This window comes from Macaca fascicularis, chromosome 6, assembly GCF_037993035.2.
Source record: "Macaca fascicularis isolate 582-1 chromosome 6, T2T-MFA8v1.1".
In the NCBI taxonomy this organism is placed as follows: Eukaryota; Metazoa; Chordata; class Mammalia; order Primates; family Cercopithecidae; genus Macaca; species Macaca fascicularis.
Window position 1 is genome coordinate 135,677,599 of NC_088380.1, and position 22,722 is coordinate 135,700,320.

Genomic DNA, 22,722 nt, shown 5'->3' on the forward strand with positions numbered 1-22,722 from the left:
AAAAGACAAAACTTGAACCTTGACAGGCCCTCTAAGGAAGGATTAAATTCTGCTGATCTTCTTAGGGTATCTATCGGACTGTCCCTTTGGTTGTAAGATGCCTCTGCACAGAGCCAACAGGTAACTCGTCCTGGCGGCTCTGTGTACCCAACCACAACCCTAGACTGCCAAGAACACTGCTCATTCAAAGGCGAGCGAAGCCGGGAAGAGGGCCAGCGTTAGGGGAAGGGTGGCGCAAACCCTTGTGTGAGCTGTAGCACCGGGACAAGAACCACGGGGCAGCCCAAGCGAGTCTGGGGTCTGCAAGACCTCTAGGCGCTCTGCCGGCAGTCAGAACCGCAGCATAAGGGGCGCGAGCAGGGAGCTACTGGGACGCAGTGGCCGGGGAAGCTGGAGGGGGCGGACCCGGCCGGCGAGCGCAGGCGCTCCCCGGCTCACGCGCTCACCCCGGCCCCACCACCCGCCCTTCAGCCGCGGCCCGCCCTCCCGGGCGGGGAGGAGAATGCAAGAACCGCGGTCGTCAGGACCCGCCCCTTCGCCTCCGCGAGCCGGCGGGCGGGCTGGCGGCGCCGGGAGGCGGGGCCGCGGCGGCCGGCTGGGTGCGCCTCGGCGGCCTCGGAGCTCGCAGACGCTCAGGGGAACATGGCGGCTGCGGAGCCGGCGGTCCTTGCGCTCCCCAATAGTGGCGGCGTGGGCGCGGGGGCGCCGTCGGGCACGGTCCCGGTGCTCTTCTGTTTCTCTGTCTTCGCGCGACCCTTGTCGGTGCCGCACGGCGCGGGCTACGAGCTGCTCATCCAGAAGTTCCTCAGCCTGTACGGTGACCAGATCGACATGCACCGCAAATTCGTGGTGCAGCTCTTCGCCGAGGAGTGGGGCCAGTACGTGGACTTGCCCAAGGGCTTCGCGGTGAGCGAGCGCTGCAAGGTGCGCCTCGTGCCGCTGCAGATCCAGGTGGGTCCTGCGGGAGGCCGCGCGCCTCCCTGTTCCCGAGTCTTCCCCGTGCTGTCCCCGTCCCCGTCCACGCCTTCGCCGCGCTCCTCAGGTGCCCCGAGCCGCCCGGGCCCCGGGCCCTGCACGAGTGGCTGAGTCCGAAGGGCTGCGCGGCTTTCGCAAGTTCCGGGGCCGGCTGGGGAATGCCCCTGTCCAAAGGTGATGGTCACCAGCTATCCCCGGCGGGGACGTGGGCCTCGCAGCTGGTTTCAGCGCCCGCGAACGCCCCCACGTGTGTGGTCCTTGGTCGCCCGCAGTCGCTTTTTATGCCAGGAGCAGGTCCCAGTCAGTCTCCTGCGTAACCAAAGGGCTGTGCTGTAGTAGCTGTTTTTTTGGGGGGGGGGTGATGGGTGATGCAGAATGGGGGGAAATGAGATTGTGGGAAGCACTGGTCTTAGGGTTTGTTCCTAGAGTTAAGTTAACCACTTGCGGAAACGCAAACTTCGGGAGTCAAACCCTTCCCCCAGCCCTCCGCCTTCCCAGGCTCTTGGGTCCTTGGGCTTAAGAGCGCCCTAACCTTAAGCAAATAACCATTTGCTTAGCCTCCTCTTAGTAAAGTGTCTACTGACTTGATTATATTTTGTCGCCTTTTTTGAAAAAGTCATTTGACTCCAGGATTGTAATTCCTTCTTAAATACAAATACCCAACTTAAGCTAGACCTTGAGTTCCTGGGCCTGCTGGTTGGGATAGTTGTTCTACCTGAGGACTACTTACAAGCATTTATTTTAAGCTGTGCTCTCCTGCTAGGCGGGTTAATCTCCCGCCCTCTTTAGGATCAGAGCGTTCACTTGGCGAATTTGTATTTTGGAAAGGAAAGAATATAAGGTATAATTTAGGTAGTGCACTGTCAATATCATTTCTTTAGCTGAGAAACTGATAAGTCATTTTTTTTCAGAAGACCAAACTGAAATGTGGGATTCGGGGATAAAAGAGATTTTAATATTTAAGGGCTTTCGCGGTGAGCGAAAATGACACTCATTTTCTTTCTTTTTTGTTTTTAGTTTTTATGGGCACATAATAGTTGTACATATATATAGGAGACATGATATTTTGTTTCAAGCATACAGTGTAGTGATCAAATCAGGGTAATTGGAATATCCATCACCTCAAACATTTATCATTTGTTTGTTCCAAATTTACTTTTGTAGTTATTTTGAAATATACAATAAATTATTGTTAACTATAGTCACCCTATTGTGCTTCTGAACACTAGACCTTATTCCTATTATCTAACTTTGTTTTTTGTACCCATTAACAGTGCCATTTTCTTATGATTATTCCCTAGTTTTTTTCAGCTGTAGTTGGCAGCTGAATTGATGATGTTTCCTGTCACCCCAACACCTGTGTCAGAAGTGTCCAAAGCAGGTACTTTAGCTTGGATAAAGTTTCTGCATTCAGAGGACAAATTCTGAGAGACTGCACTGTCTACCACTGGAGAACCTGGAACCGGGTACAGTGATCTGATACCCCAGAATCTGACCTGCTGCCCAGACAGGGAATTGCAGTTCTTAGGTGCTTAAGACTCCCCATTTTTATATCTTCCAGCGTTTTCGTGTCTGGCATCTCTCTGCAGCCTTCTTTGTCAGTCCTTTTACGTTACTGCTGCCAGAATACTCAGATGTTGGATGCACCTTCGAGAAGTCCATTTATAAAGGCTAGAATCCAAATACTAACTGCGGAGGTCTGGGATTATACTTAGGATGCAGACTTCTTTATGAAGCATCTCCTGTTATGGCTGGGAGGGAGGCTGGGCTCTTATCTAAGATAATGCTATTCTAAACTAGCCCCCAGCTCTGTGAGAGTCCCCCCCCATCCAAGGTAGGATTTTTATATTTGAAAATTTCAGGACCTTGGTCTGGCAACTCTTAAAAACATTCTCGAAATTAATGAAATGTATGTACCTGAAAATGCTTGTACATTCTCAAAAGGCGTTGTGTAATTCTGGTCACCTGTGGCTTTTGAAATGTTTTGCTTGGTATAGATTATGTATAGTTCATTTTTTTGTGAGGTTTAAAATAACAGTAGCATTACTCTATTCCATCTTCAAAAGATATTTTTTCCACCAACTGGTCTAATAATTCTTAAGCATTAGTTATATTTTTGCACTTACATAGCTTTATATTTTTAATTCTTTTTTTTTTTTTTTTTTTTTTTGAGACGGAGTCTCGCTCTGTCACCCAGGCTGGAGTGCAGTGGCCGGATCTCAGCTCACTGCAAGCTCCGCCTCCCGGGTTCACGCCATTCTCCTGCCTCAGCCTCCCGAGTAGCTGGGACTACAGGCGCCTGCCACCTCGCCCGGCTAAGTTTTTGTATTTTTAGTAGAGACGGGGTTTCACTGTGTTAGCCAGGATGGTCTCGATCTCCTGACCTTGTGATCCGCCTGTCTCAGCCTCCCAAAGTGCTGGGATTACAGGCTTGAGCCACCGCGCCCGGCCTTTAATTCTTTAAAATATTTTCTCTTCTATATTATCTCATTTTAGTAGTTATATTTTGAATTCTTCTGATGCCTTTCCTAGCTTAGAGGTAGATAAAGGAAAGGGACATATACATAGATATGCGCACAGTATATACCGTATATACCTCTGATACCTATTTATGTCTATATGAGAAGAGAGAGATACATATACACACATACATGCATATGCATATGTGTGTATAATCTCAGAAAGTCATGATAATTCTCATGACTACTGTAGTATATTCTTTGTAACCTAACAGTATAATCCTAGAGACTTGGATGTTTTATGGCTATAAGAGACCATACAGTTCATTCCACAAACATGTGAGTGGCAGCTTTAAGTGCCTGGCATAGTGAATGCAAACTTGGATTCAATTCTTGTTCCTTACCTAATAAATGAAACTTTCACTTTGAAGAAGTGCAGAAGAACATAGGGAAGTGGAGGTGAGTAACTTGCTGCAGTTTACGTGGCAAGTCTCCGAATATGCCTGGCTAGGTTCTCCGCAAATGCGTGTGGAGGAGCTAGCCAGGCATATGCGGAGAGTCACTTACAGCCAAACACAGCACTACTGCTTGCATGTTTAATGAGAATTGAGCAGTCTGGAAAACAAGCCACAAACTTGAGCTCTTGTTTGTTCATTTGTCTTGATGCTGCTCCTTGTTCTTTGGAATAAATGGCTTGTCACTTAGGAAGACTCAAGGTGGCCCATCAGTGAGTCCATGTTACTGGGGATGTTAGGCCCCTTCTTGAAGGCAGGGACAAAGAGCACAGGTTTGGCCACATGTAGTTCATTGCGTAAATAGCGATTTATTATTTCTCCACACTTGGGCCCTGGAGCCTCTGTGGCCCTGGTTCACGTACTGTTAGCCTAGAATGTATTCTTCATTTGCGCCGTGGTGTGAGTTGCCTTCATGCTTGTTCTGACAGCTGTGGCTGATGACCTTGTGAAACACAGTGGCTGCCTTTGCCACACACTGCACCCGTGCTTGTTAGTGGTTCTGAGAACTGATCCTTAAAACCCCCATTGCCAGTATTAGGCTGTGGTAAGTTTTTGGTGACTTCTTTTCTCAAATATTCTGTCAAAGTAACAATGTCTGCTGACAGCTCAGGTAGATGAAGGCATAGCTCATGTTTCATGCTTAGTTTGTATGTCTGCAGCTAAATGCTTGAAATCTGATGAATTTTGAGACACAGGAAAGAATGTAAATGAGAGGATTATATAGTGGGGATTTAGGTCATTTTTATGACTTGAAAGTTTTAATTTTTCAAAAGGTATTTTCTAAGTTTTAACTAAAGGAAACATTTAACTATGGGAAGTTACGTAAATGTGGTATCATGCCACCACCAGTGAATTTTCCAGCCTGTGGCCAGCAAAGACACAGCCTTGGGAGAAGGGAGGAGGAAATGGACAGTGTAAGAAGGATGCCAGTGAGGGGATTTTACTTCTGTACATAGCATGGAAGGCTTTGGCAGCTTTCTGTGGCCAGAAGATAAGGGCTTCCCAGGGAAGGTTATTTTGACCTTTTCCCAAAATGATTAACTGGCAGGGCATTTTGCTCCAGCTTTCATTTTCTTGGAAGTTTATTGCTATTATTATTATTTTAAACAGGGGCATGAACATTTTATAGCTAGAAGAGACTGACAGGTTCATGGTGGGAAGGGAGGGAAGGCAGGAGGAAAGGAACCTTGTCTGCCTTTGGCTTGATAGTTTGAAGGTAGTGGTTTTTGATTACAGGACCTTTGCCTCAGGAGCATGGCAGGAAGAGTGGGTAGATGAGATAATGCTCAGTGAAGAGACAGCTGGATCCTGAGGTTGTTGTATTGTCTCCACCCCACTGGTTTGATGTGTGTCACTTAAAAAAATTAACATTCCAGAATAATACCTAAAGCATTGTATCCTTTTTGTTCCTTGTGAATACATTAGAGCTACCTATAAATAAACTGTGAGAGTAGGAGCTATAATCTGAATTTTGAATTTTTTTTCTTGCATTTAGTTAACCAAGGGAATCCTAATGTAGATTCAAATGTCCTTGTGGTCCTGGGCTTGTCTAGCTTCACGTTCACCCCAGTCTGAGGCACAGTCTTAAGAAGTCCTTCAGTCCTTACCCCTGGGGTGGGTGGAGACAGCTGGCCTCTTTTGGGGATTTAGAAAACTCATACCTTATCTGATAAGCTAGGGTTGTAACCTTATGCCTGTGACATCAGTGTTTACAATAGGTGAATATGTTGTAAAAATAAGAGCCAATAAGTATTATTTCACAGCCTAAACTAAAAACGACCCAGATCTGTTTTTCCAGGAACAATCTTGTTTCAGTGATTTGGTAAGGTTTTGGTAACATCTGGAAATCTACTTTATGAATTACTTTATGATTCACTTTCCTTATTCTGCTTATTATGTTAACATAACAAGTTACGCAATGTTAGCATTCCTATATATATTTATAGGTTTCTAAAGGGATCTTAATTGTATTTATCCTCATTAGAGGGTAAGTTTTAACATATGCTGAGTTTTATAGCATAGTTTTTCATATATGAGGGACATCAGAATAGCCTAATAAATTTATTGATTGATTATATGAAGCCCATTTAATCCTTGAAATACCCCTATAATGTAGATACTGTTTTCCTTGCTGTGTTATAGATAAGGAAGTTGCATTTGGAGATACTTACCTAAGTTCATGTAATCGAAATTAGTGAAATTGAGATTTGGATTCAGATTCTAATGCCTACTGAGGCTTCTGCTATAAAGAGAATCATTGTAACCTGGGGGAGTCACATCACAGACCTCTATTGTGAGTTGACATTGGAGCCAGGCCTTACTATAGCTGTGGTCATCGGATTTCCTCAGAAACACTTGGGAGTGAAATAATGATCCCCCAGGTCCCCTTCCAGACTTTCTCCCAGGCAGATCATGCCTATTTTGTGACTCTAATTGACTACCAAATTTTTTAAACATCACATTTACAGTTTCAAATTTTAATTATTCCAAATTGCTATAGTAATTTGCTATGGGGCTGGGTGATGTGAAAGGTCTTTTAAGTATGAAATCTAAGGTCAAATCCCAGCTATGACAATTCTTAAGAAAGTGGACAAAATATTTATACTTGAATCTGATCTCTTAAACTCTTGCTTGAGGAAGCCATTGGCTGTGATCATGTTTTTGTATTTAAATATATATATATATATATATATATATATATGTATTTGTATATGTATCATGCAAATGTGTTTGTCGGACTGTGTAGGCATATAGATATATGAAGGTGTGTAGATACATATATTTATATGTGATTTGTTTATATTCCTTGAATATGCATAGATCTGTAATTGCTATGCTTTTACTCCTGGTGACATTTGGTCCAGTCCACTTTTAATTTGCTGAGGCAGGACTGACTGTCTCACAGTTGCAACATGTAAAAGTTTGGCTACTGGAGATATTTTTAGTTACTTTAAAGATTTTGGTTTAAGAGAACTTCATGAGTCAAAGTAAGAAATTTCCAAAATGTAGAGAGTTGTGTGATTTTAACAGCCTGTTGGAATTCATGTGGATTTGGGGTGAGGATTTGGGAGGATTGGTTGGACATGAATAAAGTTTTTCAGTATGTTTTTGGTAGCCACAAAACTTCCTTTCTGTTTGTAAAATATAGAGGTTATTCCCCCAACTACCATAGCATAGGGAGGCCATTAAAAAAAACACTTTTTATTTTACAATAGCTTTAGATTAACAATAAAGTCGTAAAGATAGTACAGAGTTCCTATATTCCTGTACCCAGATTCCCTGTTGGTTTTTGCTTGTTTGTGAGACAGGGTCTTGCGCTGTTGCCCAGGCTGGACTGCAGCCTCAACCTCCCATTCTCAGAGGATCTCAGAGGTTTAGCCTCCTGAGGAGCTGGACCGCCAAGCTCAGCTAATCAAAAAAGAAAGAAAAGAGGAAAAAAAAATATATATATATATAAAATATATATATATTTTGTAGGTTGGGTATAGTGGTTCATGCCTGTAATCCCAGCACTTTGGGATGCCAAGGCAGGCAGATCACTTGAGCCCAGGAATTCAAGACCAGCCTGGGCAATATGGTGAAACCCCATCTCTACTAACAGTACAAAAATCAGCTGGGTGCAGTGACGCACGCCTGTAATCCTGGCCACTTGGGAGGCTGAGGCACAAGAATCACTTGAACCGGGAGGTGGAGGTTGCAGTGAGCTGAGATCGCACCACCGCACTCCAGCCTGAGCGACAGAGTGAGACTGTGTCTCAAAAAAATATGTTTTATAGAGACAAGGTCTCACCGTGTTGCCTAGGCCTTGCTCTCGCAATCCTGGGCTTAAACGATCCTCCCACCTTGGCCTCCGAAGTGCTGGGATTACCAGCATGAGCCACCATGCCCAGCCAGATTCCCTAACATTAATATTTGATATTCCTGGAATGCATTTGTCACAACCAAAGAACCAACATTGGTACTTTACTGTTAACCACACTTTATTCATATTTCACTAGCTTTTCCCTTATGTCCTTTTTCTGTTCCAAAATCCAATCTAGGATACCAATTACATTTAGTTGTCTTGTCTCCTTTGACTTGTCTAGTCTGTAACAGTTTCTCAGACTTTGTTTTTAATAACCTTGACAGTTTTAAGGAGCACTGGTCAGATATTTTGGTAGAATGTCCCTCAGTTTTGATTCATTTGATGTTTTTCTCATTGTTGGACCGGGGTTGTGAAATTTCAAGAGGAAGGTCATGAGGGTCATTCTCGTCACGTCATATCAAGGGTACATGTTATTAACATGGTGTCATTAATTACATTAATCTTGATCACCTGGCTGAGACATAGTCCTCAGGTCTCTCCACTGTAAAGTTGTTCTTCCCCCTTTATACTCTACTCTTTTTTTTTTTTTTTTTTGAGACAGAATTTCGCTCTGTCACCCAGGCTGGGGTGCAGTGGCCGGATCTCAGCTCACTGCAAGCTCCGCCTCCCGGGTTTAGGCCATTCTCCTGCCTCAGCCTCCCGAGTAGCTGGGACTACAGGCGCCCGCCACCTCGCCCGGCTAGTTTTTTTTTGTATTTTTTAGTAGAGACGGGGTTTCACCGTGTTAGCCAGGATGGTCTCGATCTCCTGACCTCGTGATCCGCCCGTCTCGGCCTCCCAAAGTGCTGGGATTACAGGCTTGAGCCACCGCGCCCGGCCATACTCTACTCTTAAGAAGCAAAGTACTAAGTGCAGTCACATTCAAGAGGATGTTGGAAGTTAAACACCTTACACAGATACTCTCCACATTGTATTCAAGAGCATGTGGAGAATGTCTATGAAAGGTAGGGTATTTTTTATTCGGTAAATTGTAACCTGTACTCTGCTTTAAAAACATTCCTTGCCATTGTATTCTCTGTGGTTTCTTTGTTTACTGAGTTTGTGGATGGTAAGTTCCTATACAAGAGAGATTTCGCAGGGCAGTGAGGATTTTAGGGCTATATTTTTGACCTCAATTTGTGTCTAATATGACACATCTGATGCGGTCCCCTGTCCAGAACTCATGGCTAAAATGAAGGGCAGGAAACATCAGCTAGCAAGAACTGGAGACCACAACTGTGGATATTTAGGATTCCTGGGATTTATTCCTTTAAACACCTCAACTTAAAAATGTCTTGACCATTTTATAATGTAGTCCTTCTGAAATATATAATTTAACAGTTTATTAATATATAATTTAACAGCTGGAATGATGTTTTCCTAATTTATAAGTTAGAACAGCTTGTTACTCCTCCACTGGAGGTCTAGACTATATCATTATTTGAGTTTTGATCTGTTTTTATTGTATTTTGAATCTTTTCTCTGTCAGCCATCATTTCTTGCTGCTATCAGTTTGCCTGCCTCCAGCGGTTTCCTTTCTGATTTGCTGTTTATAACCTTCTGTTAATTTAGAATCCAGACAATGAAACTTGTTAGGAATGTATACAGAGGTAGTCAATACAGTATAAAATAGGATCTGAGAGCTGGAATTCTAAGCAAGTGTAAGCTCTAAGCATGTTAGTGAATGGCATCCACCACACTTACGCAACTGCCCAGGAATTTTATTTTTCATACTTTTTTTTTTTTTTTTTTTTTTTTGCTGGTTCTCACCTGTTGTGGCATGGTGAGACTGGCTTAGTTGCATTACGGTTATTTCAACAGGCCTGCTGCAGGCAAACTGCTTTATGTAGTGTGCCCTTAACACGTTGTGGATGCTTAGGAGTCCATTATTCAAATTTATAAAAATGTAGATATTGAGCCTTTTGAGTCAATATTTGATGTTTACAGATAATTTAGTGATTGGTTTTTAAAATAGTATCCTAAATGCACAAAAATTGGCCTTCCCAGCAATGCATTTATATTTATATATAAGATCCTAGTCACTGCTTTTGAAAATGACCAAAGTGGAGGCATAATACTTGCATTAAAAATTAAGCAAAGAAACAGCCAAAGCTAGAATATATAATATGCTTGAGAATTTATTTTAATCATACTTTATTGGAAAAGTAGGAAAACCCTATACATAGGGTAAGAATTACAGGTGGCTCTCACATGGTAACATGAATTTGGTATTGGATTGTGCATGGCTAATTAATACACATCTATAGAGTCAGTACCAGAGGGAGATTAAAGTGCCAGGGTACTTCAGACCAGAACATAGATCAAACAAAGTGCAAACCAATTAGAATAGTTATATCATTAAGGATTAAATATTTCTTAATGGTTAATTTAATTCATGTAGTAATTGTTTCCGAAGAGTCAACCACCTGCAGAGACACTAAGGAGAGTCTAAGCCTGTGCTGGTGGTGCAGCCACACCATATAATCTGGACACAGACTCCTCTAGAATATTATTAATAATCGTTATCTGTAGGTGGTTTTAGGGGAAGCAAAATAGGATAATTAGAGGCATGATTTAAGGGAGCGGTTAGGAAGGGTGTTGATAGTGGTTCATTCAGGACCAGAACTCATCCTTTACAGAACTTCCTGCAATTTGCAAAAGAAAGAAAAGCACCTCAGACTTTTAAGAATCCAGTGAGAGTAAATTCTTATATTTAGTGGTGATTTTTGCTTTTTGGTGGATCCATATTGAGCCCAAATTGTTATAGACCAACTACAGCAATTAATACGAGGTTTGGAAATCTATCCACTTTTCGTCTTAATTCATTGACTTTCCTTATTGTGATAACTATAGTTTAAGAATGGAGATGTCAAATATGGGTCCCTTCCTTGTGAAGTAGACAACAGTTCATTTAACAGCAATGGTGTGCTTAGTATCATTTCGCTGCATTTTGTTTGAACTCTGAAAGTTATTCTTGAGAATAGTATATGCATATTTCTATCTTGATAGCAGTAATTCTGGATTTGCTTCTGTTTTTTGTTTTTAGTTTTTATGTTCCTGCTACAAATATTTTAAGTTTTACTTTTTATACTTACAAGCAGCAACATCAGATTTTTTTCTATTGTAACACTTTTTCTGATTATAAAGAAACTTCTTTAAATAACGTTCAGGAAATCTGTTTAAATAACACTTGGAAAATAAAGGAATGATATAAAAAAAAGAAATTACCAACACCCCTAATTATATAACCACTTGTTAATATTGTAATGTACTACTACTTTTATTCATATTTTTACATTATTGAAATACTATTGAACTTCACTTTTGAAAAATTAACATTATGAGTATTTTTCCTTGGATGGTATGAATTCTTTGAAGACATATATACATATATGTTTTAATTGGCTAAAGAATGTTTTGTCATGTGAATGTGTTAAAATGTGTTACACCATGTCTGTATTGTTGGTTGGTTCATTTCTGATTTCCACTATGAAAAGCAATTCAGAGAACATCTTTTTGGTTTTTTTTTTCCTGTAATTCAGATTTTTTTTTTTTGGATAATAGCTGTAGAAATTCACTTACTGACTCAAACAATAGGACCATTTTTCTTCCTTTATTGACCTCCACTGAAAATAATTGTCATTGTATAACAAGTGCTAAGTCATTCTTTTTCTTTTCTCCTCAGCTCACTACCCTGGGAAATCTTACACCTTCAAGCACTGTGTTTTTCTGCTGTGATATGCAAGAAAGGTTCAGACCAGCCATCAAGTATTTTGGGGATATTATTAGTGTGGGACAAAGACTGGTATGCTTGTTTGTTTATTTGGTCATATTTGCTGAATCATGATATATACTCATATATACACATATATATGTATAGCTAATTGTTTTTGTGTTTGGTTATTTTTTTCAGTTGCAAGGGGCCCGGATTTTAGGAATACCTGTTATTGTAACAGAACAGTATCCTAAAGGTCTTGGGAGCACGGTTCAAGAAATTGATTTAACAGGTGTAAAACTGGTACTTCCAAAGACCAAGTTTTCAATGGTATTACCAGAAGTAGAAGCAGCATTAGCAGAGATTCCCGGAGTCAGGAGTGTTGTATTATTTGGAGTAGAAGTAAGTACCTGTTACTATGATTTAGGCACAATATTATTTATAGAAAACTCGATATTTGTGGAATATAATTTCGTAGATGGTGTGCCATGTAGGCATAATAATGAGGAAAGATAGCCACCATGTATTATGTTCACTCTTTGCATGGCACTGATCTGAACCTTTTATAGCTGTTTATTTACTAAGTCCTTTACAGCCACATAAGAGCTAAATACTCAGTAGTCTCCCCATATTAAAGAGGATACTAAAATACCGAGATGTTGTGTAACTGACTTGAATGTATGTAAGCTGATTAATTCTTGGTCCTGTATTTTTAACTACTACTTTTGGAACACATTTTCACCAAAGGCATTATTTTAATATATGTGTTGTAGGATTTCAGTTAGGTCATATTTTTGTGCTAGAAAATCCTTGGAGGTCATGTAGTTCATTGTCCTTCAAATCATGTATGTATCTTTTTACAGGGGAAAAATACTAATGGATTCTTATTGCTGATTTCAATTGATTTATTCCTAGCTTTTAAACAACTGTTAAACTAAAATTTTAAAAATTATGAAAAAAACACTAAAACAATGAAATCAAAATATTAATTTAATGTGATTTTGACAATTTGAAGGTAAGATTTATAGTAGTGGATTTTAATAGTAGAAAGATACTTCCTCAGGCTTAGATGTGTGTTCAATATTTCTGTATTTTGACACAGTAAAGAAGAAGCCTGTTTTGTGTAAATATGTCATACCAAGTGCTGTTGCTGGCTTTGCACTTTTTTTTTTGCTTGTTCATCATCATTAGACCTTATGCTCAATCACAATTATCTTTGAGTAGTCCTTCAATGCTAATTTTAATGAGGTGTCATTTGATAATTCTCCAAAACTTTCTTGTCATGTGAAGATAAAGTTGACATTGTGGCATCATTGAAATGTACTTTCATTGGTTGTAATACATGATTCAGTTATTGTTGAAGCCTGTTTTCACTCTATAGTGTCTGTTAATGAATTGTCACAAGTTAGTCCTTACAAAGATGGAATCTGTATAATACATTTGCTAATGATATGAACTGGGTGTTTTTTGCCTGTGTCATAAGTTATTTTTAACTTGGCCTACCTTTACTACAGAGTGCCCTGTAATGACTCAGTTTTCCCACTAAGTTCTCCGTCTGCAAGACTGCAGACTCATTCTTCATGTTGGACACTTAGGGTGAATGAAGAAATAAACTCAAAGTTCCAACTGAGTGCTAGTAATTCAGCTATGTGAAGGTCATCCAGACCACGTGAAGCAAAATCTTTAACAAATTCTTGTAGAACTCTAAGAATATGTTTAAGGTTCTTAGTATCAGAAACATTGGCCTAATTCAGTTCCTGATTTTACAAATGAATAAACCAAAGCCAGAGATACTGTTCTATGCTCCAGATTATCTAGCTAATTAGAAGCAAAACTAGATGTAGAACAGGGTCCTTAGATGATTTGTAGTGCTCTGTCTGCTTTATCATGTTGTTGTACATTTGTCAGCTACTGTTAGTTTATCATGTTATTACATACAATTTTTGTACTTTCCTACTAGACTCATGTGTGCATCCAACAAACTGCCCTGGAGCTAGTTGGCCGAGGAGTGGAGGTTCATATTGTTGCTGATGCCACCTCATCAAGAAGCATGATGGACAGGATGTTTGCCCTCGAGGTAATTGTCCTGCTTGGAAATAGATCATTTGTCAAGGTTTCCAAATAAATTAGAAGAATACTGGATGTTTAACAGGAATGAAATGTTTACCTCCTAAATTTGAGTTTGGTCTGGCAACATCAGGCTGATTGATTTCAACTGTATACTGACTGACCCTTAAGGCCTTACCACCATATCCTATTTTATGTCTCATTTTCTCCTTAGATCTAGGTTTCTAGCATTGCCACAAAGTCCTTTGCATCTTTCATCATATGTTTGCACTAGTTTTATACATGAACTAGGAGATATTCCAAGAAGCCTAACCTAAACTGTTTAGAGGTTTGCAAATTAAAAATAGCTCAACTGGGTTTAACTCATTTAGCCAAAAGCTAGAGCAGAGCAGGCCTAACCTGGTTTAACATGTAGTGGACCTTCTGTATCTGCAGGTTCTATGTCTGTGGATTCAACCAACCACAGATAGAAAATATCAGAAATAAAAAAAATAGAATAAATAGAATAGAATAGAAATAAAAAGCAATAAAAAATAATATCATAACAATGAAATAGAATGATAGTACAGAATAACATCTATTTACATAGCATTTACATTGTATTGGGTATTATAAGCAATATAGAGATGATTTAATGTATACTGGATGTGCACAGGTTATATACAAATACTGTGCTATTTTATATCAGGAACTTGAGCATCTGTAGATTTTGGTATGGGGTGGGGTGGCATCCAGGAACCAATTCCTTGTGGATACTAAGAGATGACTATTAGATTTCCTCAGACTTGAATTTCTGGGACTAGGAGGTATGTCATTGACTGTGGACACCACATCCACTGTTTTCATGGTACTCTGGCATTAGAGTGTCACCATGTCCCGTGGAATCAGGGAGTCTGTAATTCTCTGTCAACATTGCCCAAGAATAGGATGTCAAGCGTTTTCTTTTCCGAGACTGTTAAAAAGCAAACTACCACATAATCCTAGGAAATACTCACTCCATACTGTGGTTTAATCTCTCTCTCTCTCATATTTAGTTCTAATTTTGTAATAATTTTAAAGGAATGTGCATGTGAATTTAATTGCTGAGTTCTTTAACTGTTTGTTGAGAATGGGAAATACATGGGTTTGTTTTGTTGAGACCCTCCAGTGTCCTATGCACAGTCTGGCCTGTGAACCACCTTGTCTGTAGTAGGAATGCTAACTCATCCCTTTAGCCTAGTGTGTGGTAGTGGTAAGGTAGAGCAAATGAGAAAGGGGAGGGACTTATCAGAGGAAAGAAGGGAGAAGAGTACAGGGCCACAGGGTGGTGGGAAGCAGGCAGGTAGCTGGTCACAGCAGTTTTTTTAGGGTCCTTATTGGCCCTCCCTTCTCTATTACTGCTGAAGCAGAATCCTATATTGAAATTACAAATAGAAATTATTTATTTTGTTTAGCTATTTTCAAGTCCATTAGGCTATTAGATTCTCTGGTAGTTAGGTACTAAGTGTTGCTGCTGCTTCCAGTCTCAATGAAGACCTTTGATCCTTTTTTTTTTTTTTTTCTTTTTGAGCGATGGAGTCTTGCTCTGTTGCCCAGGCTGGAGTGCAGTGGCGCAATCTCGGCTCAACTGCAAGCTCCACTTCCTGGGTTCAAGCAATTCTCCCTGTCTCAGCCTCCTGAGTAGCTGGGATTACAGGTGCCCGCCACTACGCCCGGCTAATTTTTGTATTTTTAGTAGAGTTGGGGTTTTGCCATGTTGGCCAGGCTGGTCTCGAACTCCTGACCTCAGGTGATCTACTTGCCTCAGCCTCCCAGAGTGCTGGGATTATAGGTATGAGCCACTGCACCTGGCCAGACCTTTAATCCATTCTTACAGTCATGAGTTAATCAACTCCTACTTTTCAAGTTTTCCTGGTAACCTGAGTTTAAACACTTCACTGTCAGGTCCTCACCACCTCAGCAAGCAGCTCTTTAAGCCACCGTGGATAGACCTTTATTGTAATGTTGAGGTCCAGAACTTTGGAGGTAAGAAATGAAAAACACAAAGCAAACTTCCTTGCTTGTAAAAAAGGACTTTTTTCCAAGGACTTTTTTCCTACATTCATATTTTCTTAGATATGTCTTTGTTATGGCAACTTAATGACAAAATTTTGATTGGCAATTCTGTCTTTGCACAAGACTCAGATTAAAAACAATTCCCATCTGAACCATTCTTTGAGAGGCAGTCTGTAATCTTTCAGATTAGGAATCCACACAATGTGGGGATAATGTGGGTTTGCACGCAGGTTCTGGTGTTTTGTAAATTTGTGTCCTTGAACAAGTTGTGTAATCTCTATGCCTCAGATTTCTCATTGGTGAAATGGAAATGGTAATACCAACAAGATCATAGGATTTTTGTGAGAATGGAATAAGATAATATATTGATAGCAGTTAGGGCAGTGCATGACACAGTCGATATTCAGGTGTTAGCTGCTGCTTTTTTTGTTGTTACTGATTGTTGTCTTCATGAGGTTAGTCACCAGAAATGTGTAAGTATATAGCATCTAAGACCCAGAAGGGACTAGCTCTTGGAAGTTCTGAGAAGGGAGGGAAAGAATCTGTTTTCTGGGGTGGATTTAGAAGGACCTGGAGGAGCAGCGTTGCCTGGGGTTAAAGTGTTGAGGCTGAAAGGGAAAACCGATCATAGATGAGTCAGGTGGTGATTGATAGGGAAGACCTGCCTTACTGCAGATTTTTTTCCTCCTAGTCTTGATTTGATACAGAGGCAATTTACCTTGTTCCCAAAATTGAGGCGGGGGGCGGGGGCGGGGGGCAGGCAATGTTAAGTGTTCTGGTTTGTTTCCATAAGTGTGAAAGTTAAAATACCATTGTGGTCCACTTCCCTTCCTCTCTATTCCTTTAGAACATAACTACTTAAGATAATTCCCAAGACTAGCTGAATTGCCTGTTAAGGTTATTTTAAGATTCATAGTTTGCATTATTGAAACTTCACTGTACCAGAGTCTGCGGCATGTGCTTTATTCAAGAAATGTTTTCTGGGTATTTGTCATCTGAAAGACATTACTTCTTTCAATTAACAATTATAGAGTGCATGGAGAATAAGCGAATAAAATCCTCTCTTGACCTTGATGTCCTTGTACTCATGGGGAGTTTTAGTGTTGCTTGGAAATCTCGTGGGTTTAGTCTTTTGCCCCCCCCTCTCTGAGGCTTTCATGACTTAGTGCACGTGTATTTTTTAGGTTTGTGGGTCAGAGCAACCCTTCTTTTCCTTTGGCCTAGTTGGATTAGTTTTGCAAGTATAAGGGGAGAACTTTAGAAGTCTAATGCACAGGTATTCTTGTGCATTAAATGGCTGGAGTTTTAATTGCTCCATTTTAAGCCAGGAGAGAAAGTGGACTTGGGACCAGCACTGTCAGGGTGGTGGGCAGGGACCTGCTAGGTATGTTTGGAAAGCTCCTGCTGTTCTTTCTCTGCTCAGGCGCCTTCTTTGGTTGGGAAAGGGCAGGCACTGTGGGAACGGCTAAGAGCCAGATTGAAAACCATTGCGTTTGCTAAGCTACACCTTTCTCTAACACGGGTTCCTGGCTAGATTATTTTAAAACCCAGTCAGTGTTGGCCACATTTCAATCTTGAAACAAAGTAATAGAGTATGGGTTTCACTTTCCTAAAAGGTGTTTCTGTGATGTGCATTTCCCACTCTGCCCCTGCCATGGTCACCTGAGTCTCAGCATCACTGAGGCTTGTTAGGCTGTAATGGACCAGGCTCAGGTCAGTAGAGCACTAGGGAAGACTGAACATTGTAGACAGGCTTCTTCCAGGGTCACCAGATTCCTTCCTTAGACCTGGGAACATATTTCTCTCCTTCCTGCCTCACTAAGGAACTGGGGAGATTGTTGAGAACTAACCTTTATTGGCACATTGGAGTACATAGTGTAAAGCACTTTCACAGACATTGAAAGCCTGTGATTTAGTCCTTGATTCAAACTGAATCATTTCAAGTCCATTGATTCAACAGTGAGCAGTAAGGAAGGCAGGGCTAGGCAGGGCAGGCAGCTGGTGATGGGGAGAGCTGGACATGAATGAATAGACATTCAGTGCTGTTTTCACACAACTGGACTGCAGGTTATCACATTTATTATCTGCCTTTCTGTCTGAAGCAAGCACATGATCTTTTCATAGTTTTGAATGGTTTTGATATGATTAATCAGCTGACTGTAAAGCAAGGAGGAGGAAATTAGGGCTTCCAGAAGTCTTAAAAAAATCCTCAGAGATAACTCACCCCTGGTATGTGTCTAAGCATACGGCCTTACCCCAGGCCCCCAACCCCCATAAATACCTGCTGTTTTTGTTTTGTTTTGTTTTGTTTTTAAAAATAACTGCCAAGTTCTGGTTAGCTGCCCTGCACCCTTTTCTGTACTGGTCGTTGAGGTCCAAGCTTGCTTTCTGACAAGTAGGTTGTGGCTTATACTCCCTTCTACTTCATTACGGATAAAAATAAAGAGTCTGCCGGTGGAAAGGTTCAGTCTGCTGATGTACAGCCATTGAAGGAAGATTGACTTACACTCTGCAAGTATATTTAGCTATGCAAGTGCTTCCTGGGTTTTTTCCTCTGACTTGCCTAGGAATTGTTTCCAACCACTTCCTCTTTCATGCGTTTTACATATATGCTTTTGTGATAACAGTTTGTGTCTTTTTTTCCCTGGGATTTCTGATAACACATAAATCCAGAGAATGTATCTGTGCTATAGAATTCTTCTATTTTCCTCCTTTCCTCCCTTTACCCTGTCCCCTCCGACTTTCTGTTCTTTGCTCTCTTCCCTGCCTTCCTTCCCCTTTCTCTTCTCCTTTCTCTCTCTTTTCCTCCTTGAGATTTCTGTCCTTAGTATTATGATTACACTGGGGCAGTTTGGCAAGGACATTCTTGACCTGTCAGTGAAACTTTACACAACCTTGAATTTTACACTCTTGTTTAATGGTACTAAAATGTTTATGATGGCAGCAGTAGTGATGGTTCCCTTATCATACAGGGGGTCTCCTCACACAGAGAGAGCTCTTTTAGTACCGGTCATTTCTAAACAAGGGAACTCTTGATTATAGGAAGGACTCATATGCTATAGGTCAGATGTTTGGGTGCAGTAAAAAGAAATTAAGAACCATCATTTTAATTCTTATAGTAGTTTTAATCCAATTGACAATTTATATGAAATTTGATAGTAAATTACTAATGTAATGTTCTAGCAGCTACAATTATATCCATAACACAGCTAATGGAGCTTTAGAAACATTACACACCCCTCCATTTTTAAAACATAAAGAGCTACAAAATGCCAGGAGTTCCAGGCATAAGTATTAATATGCATCACGATCTCATGTATTATCAGTTAAACTACAGAGGGGGAAAAGTGGACAGAGGCACTTTTTAAAAAATCTCAGTAGTAGAAATAGAAATAAAAGTTTAATAAATTTAGAAGTCACAAGCAGCCCTCATTTGAGTCAATGAATAAGAGATGAAGCACAAACCTGCCAGGAGTGTTCAGGAAATAGCAACAACTAAATGTCCAGATGTTCAACGATAGGCATATAGTAACAACCATTCTTTTTCTTTCTCTTATCTCATGTTTACAGTCATTGGCCTTGATGACTCTCCTGTTCTAGGCACACATATGTCATAACATTGGCTACCTTTTCCGTCTTAGTCATTCCTAGTCCATTTTACTAATATTAAGAATAATAATATTGACTTTGTGGTATGGCCGGTCTTGAAATCCATCCCCATCACTGAACTTGACGGTATGGCTGGGAATCATGGTTTCAGTAAAGGACACTAATTATTGCATCCCAGCATAGTCTTACTCTTTCGAAATAGTGTTCATTCTCATGCTCATTTCTTGATTTGCCTTTATGTTTTTGTTCAAGCGTCTTGCTCGAACCGGGATCATAGTGACCACGAGTGAGGCTGTTCTGCTTCAGCTGGTAGCTGATAAGGACCATCCAAAATTCAAGGAAATTCAGAATCTAATTAAGGCGAGTGCTCCAGAGTCGGGTCTGCTTTCCAAAGTGTAGGACATTTGAAGAACTGGTACGCTACCCACTGGTGAAGGACAGTCAGGTGAAGGACTGCAAGCCCACACAAGCTCTTCTTATCTCTACTAGAATTAAAATGTTAAGTCAAAAACGGCTCCTTTTTTGCGCCTCTTAGTGAAACTTAACCAGCTAGACCATTTGGGTACCAGCATTTAGTTACAAATGTCAAAGGCTTCTGGTGCTGCTTACCTTCCTTTTTTGTTAATGTGCTTTTATTTATTAAAAAAAATTATAATGAAGGTGCCTGTTTTGTCTATACTGTGTACTCTGATCGTATCTTTCAAAAGTGCAGACTCTTGTGAAGTTTTCTTAAATTGTGCACTTTAAAGAAAATGAAGTACCAATAATGATTTCACTTTTATATTACTGTAAGATGTTATATTGTTAATGTGGATGTAGTGCTTTTACTTTACAGATTGATTGGAATAAGATTATTATATATGAATTTACCCACAGGACTCTGGATCATGTTACCCACTCCCCTCACAATGTTGTCCACTTACTGAGTGAGTTGCATTGATGTATCCATACCAAATGATGTTGAATAATTACATATCTTTCTTGATTTCACCGATTTCTTATTTCGGTCACTGTTACTAAATCTCTGTTAATGTTCTGTCTTTTAACTGAATCTTTTACCGAGAAAAGCTCATTGGATCATTGTTTAATTTTGTAAACAGATGGGATAGAAGGGTTTGCAATGCCATATTATTGGTGGAGGGCTGTTTTAACATCTTTGAAGTATGACTTTAGCTGAGTATCTTTACAACCATCTTGAATATGTCTTCTAGTGTCCACAAGATTTAGCAAAAAGATAAAGCCTGGGTAGAATATCGTTTTAAAATGTTCATGTTCTGTTCTATATTTTCTCCACCTGCTCTCCAAATATTGTAATGCAAAAAGTATCAGTAATGATCTGGTAGTATTAATTTTGTGGTCATTGTTACTCTTCGATACATTTTTTTTCGTTAAATACTTATTAGAGGGTTTTGAAATGTTTTTCAAATATGTGAAATGTGGAACATTGCTGTCTTTTATATTAAAGTAATTAAAATGTATTGTGATTGAAATTATTTTGTCCTCCACAAGATGGCTCTATGAGTATTCTTCCAGGATTCTAATATTTATTTAAGGTAATAAAATCTTGACATTTATAATCTTTCAACTCATGGGAGTTTTCAAAGAAGGAAAATCCTTTGTAGATAGGGGCAGATGGATTTTACTAAAGGGTGAAAGGCCTTCTTCATTAAGAGCAGTAGATTTTTTTATTTTTCCTATTGGCAGTGGTAACAAATAGCAACCTGGTATGTTTAAATACTTTTTTCCAACCATTTATGTGTCAAAAAAGAGGAATCAAAGCTTTCTGCACCTTTAAAAAGTTTTTATTAAATTTAACCTAGTGCTTCTCAAACTTTAATATGAATGCAGATTATTTGAGGATCTTGTTAAAATGCTGATGCTGACTCAGTAGGTCTCTTGTGCAGCCTGAGGTGACAGTTCACATTTCCAAAAAGTGGACAGTTTCCACTAGTGCTGTTCAGAAAGGACCATATTTGAAATAGTGAGAATTTAACTCACAAACAACTGTTTTCCTCCACTGCACCCCCAAACCTTTCAGGGCTCAGTGAAATACCAGCACAGTGAAGCCTTTTCACAGATGAAACCAATTATGTGACGCCAGATTAGTTTCCCCTGGCTTCCATAACAAACTATTAAACCACAAACAGTGTCGTAAAACAACACAAGTGTATTCTCGCAGTTCTTTGGTTAGAATTCTGAAATGAGTCTCAGTGGGCTAAGATCAAGGTATGAGTAGGGCTGTGTTCTTTTCTGGAGGCTGTACGGAAGAAGCTATTTCCTTGCTGCTCTGTGCTTCTAGCATTCACCCATTTTTTTTTTTTTTTTTTTTTTTTTTTTTTTGCTTTTTTGGCCCCATTTCTACCTGTTCTAAGCCAACAAAGGTGTATCTGGTTCTTCTTATGTCACATCTGTCTGACTCGTTCTTCTGTCTTCCTCATTCTGACTTAAGAGCTCATGTGATTTAAGATCAGCTGATCAGAACGTTATTCCACCTGCAACCTAAGTTTTCTTTTGCTATGTAACAACATATTCACAGGTTCCAGGGATTACAACATTAACATCTCTGGTGGCCACTCTGTATAACACAGATACCACCATGTGGTTTAGTATTTTATTTCATTTTGTCGTTTGTCGTATTTCCATCTTTCCTGCGATATTATAAACTCCCTGAAAGCAGAGATTGTGCATTATATATAGTCATTTTGGAAACATTTTGAAGACCCACTAGGTTCTAAACATTGTGTTTTGTGCTGAGGATAAAAATATGCCCCTAGGAAACTTATAATGTGGCACAAAATCAGATACAATTCTCAGTAAATGTGAATTGAATTAAATCATATCAGAGGTCCAGGAATGTCAATATAATACTGAAGTTCAGAATAACTGTGAATTCTGCCTTCTCTCTTGGTTTGTACTTCGTGCCAAGCAGGTCACTGACAAGGCTTTATTATTACAAAAAAACCAAATTGATTTTAATGCATTAGGCCTTGAAATTGGAAGCATCTGTAACTTTGTAGGATAATGAAATTCTTTCAACTGATATAGAGAACTTGACTACATAAGCAAAAGAGTAGTCCCGTGTGTTGAATTGCAAGGGGATGGGAGCAGGAGCAAGAGGATTCACTTATTGAAATGCTAAAACATCTGTAGAGACTTACTCTAAAATTAAAGTGATAACTTATTCCAATCAGGAAACGAAATGCCCTGTTATATCCATTAAAGTAATACGTTTCTCAACGTGGAATATATTCCCTCTCTAAAAGTTGATGTTTGTGTAAATATGACTTTAGAGCTGTGTGGAACTATAAAGATCATGATCTCAAAGGTCCATTTCAGCTCCCAAATTCTAAAATGGTTTTATTTTACAGACACAGCGAGTGAGGCCCAGAAATAAATGACTTTTCCAAAGTTGCACAGCAGGATGAGAACTGAGGTTACTTAATTCCCTGTCCTGTACTTTCTTACCTTAAGTGATAATGCTAAGGATTATTGAAGAAAAGAGAG

The 22,722-nt window shown here is 39.9% G+C and overlaps 1 protein-coding gene across 1 annotated transcript; it reads left to right on the plus strand.

Annotated features, from left to right (window-relative positions):
• Positions 1 to 626: 626 nt before the first annotated feature.
• On the plus strand, positions 627 to 20,696 carry ISOC1 (isochorismatase domain containing 1). Its single transcript, XM_005557680.3, has 5 exons — positions 627 to 951; positions 11,479 to 11,598; positions 11,707 to 11,910; positions 13,469 to 13,585; positions 19,471 to 20,696. The coding sequence occupies exons 1-5, from the start codon at positions 643 to 645 to the stop codon at positions 19,615 to 19,617; spliced, it is 897 nt and encodes a 298-aa protein (XP_005557737.1). The 5' UTR covers positions 627 to 642; the 3' UTR covers positions 19,618 to 20,696.
• Positions 20,697 to 22,722: the final 2,026 nt, after the last annotated feature.

Excerpts from the sequence above, each read along its gene's own strand:
- ISOC1 (XM_005557680.3), top strand. The coding sequence starts at position 643 with ATGGCGGCTGCGGAGCCGGCGGTCCTTGCGCTCCCCAATAGTGGCGGC. Across the intron at positions 11,599-11,706 it reads TTAGTGTGGGACAAAGACTG|TTGCAAGGGGCCCGGATTTT; the intron begins GTATGCTTGTTT and ends TATTTTTTTCAG. Across the intron at positions 13,586-19,470 it reads ACAGGATGTTTGCCCTCGAG|CGTCTTGCTCGAACCGGGAT; the intron begins GTAATTGTCCTG and ends TTTTTGTTCAAG.